The sequence below is a fragment of the Lipophrys pholis genome, assembly GCF_963383615.2.
Source record: "Lipophrys pholis genome assembly, chromosome: 7".
In the NCBI taxonomy this organism is placed as follows: domain Eukaryota; kingdom Metazoa; phylum Chordata; class Actinopteri; order Blenniiformes; family Blenniidae; genus Lipophrys; species Lipophrys pholis.
In genome coordinates this window covers 6564537-6570599 of record NC_137638.1, presented here as the reverse complement: position 1 = coordinate 6570599, position 6063 = coordinate 6564537, and the positions used below count along the sequence as shown (strand labels likewise).

General features: G+C 38.5%; 1 protein-coding gene across 1 annotated transcript; it reads left to right on the top strand.

Moving 5' to 3' along the window:
• The first annotated feature begins 2089 nt into the window (after positions 1–2089).
• Positions 2090–3224, top strand: LOC308112705 (regakine-1-like). The gene is made up of 4 exons (XM_080468426.1): positions 2090–2316; positions 2402–2516; positions 2616–2724; positions 2825–3224. The coding sequence occupies exons 1-3, from the start codon at positions 2256–2258 to the stop codon at positions 2713–2715; spliced, it is 276 nt and encodes a 91-aa protein (XP_080324552.1). The 5' UTR covers positions 2090–2255; the 3' UTR covers positions 2716–2724; positions 2825–3224.
• Positions 3225–6063: the final 2839 nt, after the last annotated feature.

Below are 6063 nucleotides of genomic sequence, written 5' to 3'. Positions count from 1 at the left end.
ACATGATGAAGCAGAGGAGACGGTAGAAAAGGAAACACTCTTTTTCAACACAAAGAGACCTGCAGAACAAAAGGGAAAAAATAAAACACCCTCGTGAACATATTGTTTCCATTAAGGGTTTATTGGTAAAAGGTCGGTAACGCGTGTACATAAAAAGAGCGTTTTAGGCCCGTTTACGCAACGCTTTGGGGGAAAACACATAATTTTTGCCTTCTTGTTTCAGAAAACTTTCATGTTTCCAAGGCAACGTTTTGAAAATGGTGTCCGTGTATATGGAAATAACAGAATTACAGAGACTCTCAGCTTTAAAACTACCAAGTCCTATAGAACATGAACTGGGAGTCATGATAATCTGAAATTATTGATACTGTCCCTGTTGCGTATGTACAGAAGAACTACTTACTATGGCCGTAGTGCTCATGCGCAGTAGCATTTCAGAAAAGCTTTCCCCTCCGTTTCCATGGTGATGGAGTTGGAGCGTTTTGAAAAAGTTCCACCTTTGGAGCCTTTTTCAAAAACTTGCATTCTCAGTGGCTCTGAGCACCGTTGTCTTGTAAACTGATCCCCAAAACGCAAAAGAAATTTTCTATTTTCACTTAAAAACATAATGCGTAGGGGGCTCAGAGAGGCAAGGCAGCGTTTGCCCTATCTGCAAAAAATTACATGTAAAATTAAGATAAAAAAGGTTTTTAAAAGTTGAAATGTAATGTAATGTAAATTATCAAATAATTCAGAGGATCAGGGGAGATGTTGGTGGACAAGGAACAGATGTTGGATTATGTTTACTATTGGGCCTTCAGCAGGTGGCATTGCATTTAACAGAAGAAGGAAATATCTACTCAAGCTCGGAGACCAATATGAAACTAAATGAATCCCTCAAATGAAGTCTTTAAACTTGCTCATTTCTTTGCTTTTTGTTTAAAAAAAAGAATATATATATATATATATATATATATATATATATATATATATATATATATATATATATATATATATATATATATATATATATATATATATATATATATATATATATATATATGTATAATATAATATAATATCTTTAAAACCTTCAAAATGAGCAGAAACAGACCTGCTCACACTGGTCAACAGGTAATGCATTTGACAGACATAATTTCTTGTAAAACAAGCTGATTCTCACATTTCCGTGTCAAAGTCGTTTGAACGGTTGCATCAGTCTTGGCAGGACGGCAGTGCGTTGAGCGGTAAAAGTACTATTGCCACACTCACAGGTACTTACATGCATGAACACTCAAAGGGGTGAAAGCTTCAAGCCTAAGTGGTTCATACCAGAGAAAACCCTCAGACCGCACTGTCACAACATAAAAGCCCATAAGATGTGGAAATATTCACATGCATGCAGGTACAGATTACACGACAATACTGCTCGAGAACCGTTTTCTCAGAGGCATCAGTTAATGAGAAACTGAAGCAATACATAGAGCGTCATAGAGCTCAACAAATGTTAAAAAAGTGTCCATAGATCGAGTGAGAGCGAAACGTTAAAAATAACAAGTCTCTACTCAGCTGCAAAAGTTTGATTGAACGGATAAACCACCCACACATGCGCTGTAAACATTCTACTGAAAAAAGAAAACGGTTGGACCAATTGAACTGTTTCATCTCGATGAATTAAGTTAATGAATTAGATCCATTTCAAAGAACTTGATTCATTTAGATGATACCAATTGAAACAATTCAATTAAGTTGGTCCAACTACTTCCGTTGGTCTCTATAGGAATGTAATTAGTACGGGGACATTTGGTATTGACCAGTAATGAAGTTCGATTGTTATTCCGGGGGACTCAATGGAAGTTTGTGTTTTGATTTGAAGACGTCGCGTAAGCTGCACCTCAAGTGGACACGTCTTTCCAAGTGCATTCGTTTTCATATATTCTTTTTTGATATAATGTTTTTTGGAAGCTGTAAAGAGCCGTGCCGTGCACACTACCTAGCCTCGGGGAAGAATCTGAAGAGCCACTTGAGAAAACTTGTTGGCAAAATAAAAAAAATAAAAAAAACTCATTTGATGGAGCGTGTGCCAGCATTTCCCAGTTTGGGTGCTTTCCAATTTCTCCCAATTCCCGTCAAAGACCAGGGAATCACACTTTTGCTTTCGCTTGCTCACCTGTATAAAAGCACCTGCAGCTCAGCTCGTCCCGGCAGTGCCTTCGCTCCTCCTGAAGAGACTCTCTGAAAGCACCGCCGCCGAGAACACAGACCTCACCAAAGACATGGCCTCCAGAGTCGCAGCCCTGCTCCTGCTGGGCATCATCTGCTTTGGCTTCACAACAGGTAAGACGCACGCTTGCAAAGTCACTTCGGCCTGATCTCGAGAGACACACAAATCTGATGTGCTTGTGTCTCTTCATCCTTGCAGGCGAGGTGATGAAGGACTGCTGTCTGAGCACCACCGACAGGCGTCTTCCTCCAGTGGTCGTGAAGAGTTACGTGCTTCAGAAAGCTGGAGACGGTTGTACAAACAGCGCCACTGTGTAAGAAAATGAAACATGCACGACTTTTACATGCACCCCTGCCAGAAGTTCTCCCAGCTTCATTCCCACATCTCAACTTCTGGCTTTCTTCTCTCACAGGATCATCACGAAGACTGGGAGGAAGCTGTGTCTGGTGCATCCTGACGAGAACGACTGGGTGCGAAGTCTCCTGAACATCGTGGACCAGAGAAAACAGTGAAACAAAAAGGTAAGTCATAGGCTGCAGACGTCAAGCGTTCCTGATTGACTCCATTGAGTTTGAACTTGGAGTCTTCATTGGCTAATCACTCATTAATCTGCTGTTTCAGATGCACAGAGGAGGAAAACCGACATCTCTCAGTTTCAGATTCACTGTAAAAAATAAAAGCCCTGCAGGATCTGATCTTCTTGATTTGTGATGTTTGAAGTGACATCATAAGTTGGCCGAGTGTGCACTCCTGTGCATGTCTCTACTCATCTGTTGTGTGACTGTGGTGTGATTGTGGTTAAGCTTGCATGCCTGTTCTTCCTTTTCAAAACTGTTGCTGTAATAAATGGACTCGCCCCTACTTGCTTGGGACGATGTCCCTTTAATCGTTGTATTATATTTGGGTATGAAAATGTTTTCAAAGTGTTTTTTTTTTTTAATGAATTGTACACAATGTGATGACGATTTGTAAGTTCACTGTAAATTATACATGCTTTTTTAAATAAAAACTTAAAATGCGCTATGTGACTCCATTTTTTCTCGCTTGACATTTCACAGGTTTCTAAAAGACGAAATGCTCGACCAAAACATGAATACGACCTGATATTAGATAACACTTATTGTGTAGCAGAGCAAAGAGCCTCTAATTCAGACTAATTCAAGCTGAACTAACACTGAAGTCAATTTGTAAGATGCGAATGAATCACATATAATGGACAGATTAGTGATACAGAAAAAAAAGCACATTAAGTGGGATGTGGAAGGAATAGATCTGGCTGCCTGTGTGTCAAAAGATCCACTTCAAAATGTCATGTCTGGTCGATAAAAGCTTTGAATGATCTCCTGAATACTTCTCAGATTTACTTGGAGAATATGAACCCTGAAGTCCTCGGGAAGAGGTTTACTAAATGTTCCTGCTGACGGGCCTTCCACTAAACTATAGATTTTACTTATTCTTTTTATCTTAATAAAGCTTTTACTGTATTTATCATGACTTCCCTTATCATTTAGAGCCACATCAGAGCCTCTTGCGGAGCCGGTTTCAGGCCACAGGCCTTTTGTTTGACCCCCCCCCCCCCCCGACTCACATCCTCATGCAAAATGATGCATTGGCCAGCCTGAAGCTCCGACTTCCTCCTCATATGAACTGTATTTTTACTTATCGTCTCTGTACATATCTGTTGTCGAGAAAAGAGGAAATGCTGCAAAATGCCGATGAGTCAAAGTGAATGTGTCCAGACATTTTCTCTGATGTTTGGCATTTATAAACAGGAAGTCTCTCCGACCGTGTTTGACCTTCTGGTGACGGGACAGTGACATCGGGTTCAAGCAGGTTTTCCAAAGTCCGGCAGCATCCTGTGGAGTTTCCTACAATAAATTGTGGGAATATGTCACTAAAAAACCACACATCCCAAGAAAAACTCCCACAAGAACACATATTGCCTAATAAAACTTTTCTATTGCGTTGAAGTTTTTAATCCGATTAATAATGATGATGGATTAATTGGCGTATGTTTAAACAGCCCTATATATCTATATATCTATATCTATATATATATCTATATCTATATATAGATATATATATATATATATATATGTTCATAGCCTTGTGTGTGTGTGTGTAAGCTGCCGTACGCACACAGTGTGCACCAGTTCAAACGTTTTGATAAAGGATCTTTGAAGTATATGTCTCCGTACCGTCTATCTACATTTCAGATAACCAGCGATCATCATCAAGGCAATGTTTTTTTCACCACAATTTTTTGTGTTTTTTAGACGCAAAAGTGACAAAAAGGACAAGAAGACAGAAGACAAGATAGTCATGCATGAAAAATATCCAAAATTCAATAAATGATGAGTTATGCATCCTAAACATGAACCTTCTGAGGGGTGGGGAGGTTCATGCAACAGAGAAACCAAAGCATTTACAGTGATTTATAGAAATTGCCTGTGGATTTCTTCACAGGGCTGTTATCCAAGACAAACCTGTCCTAATAACTTATAATCACCACTTGGGGAAGGTAGAACATATCAATCCTGTCAGTCCAGAAAAGAGACATCAAGTCATAGATTTCTCTTTATTCAATCTCCCGTGCACAGCTCTCCCGTGTGGAATCCTGCCAACACCATTCTCCTCAGAAGACACAGCGGAGCCAATAACTGTCTTTTATGTGACTGTATAATTGCTTCAGCAGGGAAAGTTCAGTCGGGTAAACACAAAAGGCAGATAAGACAAACATGCACGCAGCGACTTACAAGAAAATGAAACCATTTTTTGTAAATGCCCCGTCGATACCCGGGACAAGCTGTGTGCACATGAAGTGTGTGTTCAGTAAACCTCCCTCTCTGCAGGAAGAGAAAGTCCTCCTGCACACGTGGTGGTATCTGTTTCACTATAAGCAGTGATTTTCCAGAAAGGAGTCTTGCATAAACAAAGTAAATCAACAAGGAAGTCGAGTAAAGTGATGTCTGTATTTGTTCTCACTTCAAGTTTATTTGAAGAGAAAAGTCAGCTGCTGAAAATTCTTCTTGCAAATTGACACCAAATCTCATCGAGTCCCTTTTCTTATGCATTTATTCAGTTATTATTATTTCTTTTTTTTACCTTATCATTGCAATAATATTAATGTTATTTTACATTTAGAAAGTGTTAAAAGCTAAATATTTATAACAACACATTACTTTAAAGTTGTCTGAAACTGTGATCATGGTAACGGTTTCTCTGATTATCTCCACAGATTTCTCTCACATTCTGAACTCTTTCTGATCTGATGCTCTGTTTCTGTTTTCTGATGCACTTTTTCTTATAGTTTTAGTTCAAAAAGCAACTTTTATATAAAAATATTCTGGTGCTTACCATCTGTGACCACTAGGTGTCAGTGTATGACAACAGAATGCTGCTACCGTACCACAAAAAAACGTCCTTTATTATTGATAATATATATGATATATAATAGCGAAAACAATATAATATATAAGTTACATGTCATGACAAAAATTTTAAAACGTGTAACTTACAGTCCTGAAAAAAATCAAAATAAATGTAACGGTATCAAAAATGAGAACATATGAACATTGAGCACAATTATAATGATATCATTAAATATAATAATGGGTTTAGTGTATGTAGCAGTGAGATCTTATTCCATTTTGTCCAGAATCCAGGGTGCAGACAAAAGAAAAGCAGGTTTCCTTAAAAGTCTAAATCTTTATTTGAAATCCATCCAAACTCATGCAGGAAAGAAATAACCACTTTGCGGAATGCAATGCGGCAGCTTACATAAATTACACGATAAAGAAGAGAAGTAAGATTTGTTGATAAGCTTGAAACATAGTTATTGTTTGCCCACACTCCTGGAA

What these genes read in the sequence shown, in the direction of transcription:
- LOC308112705 (XM_080468426.1), top strand. Translation starts at nt 2,256, where the DNA reads ATGGCCTCCAGAGTCGCAGCCCTGCTCCTGCTGGGCATCATCTGCTTT. An exon ending in CTGCTTTGGCTTCACAACAG is followed by an intron (nt 2,317 to 2,401) that starts GTAAGACGCACG and finishes TCATCCTTGCAG; the next exon opens with GCGAGGTGATGAAGGACTGC. An exon ending in TGTACAAACAGCGCCACTGT is followed by an intron (nt 2,517 to 2,615) that starts GTAAGAAAATGA and finishes CTTCTCTCACAG; the next exon opens with GATCATCACGAAGACTGGGA.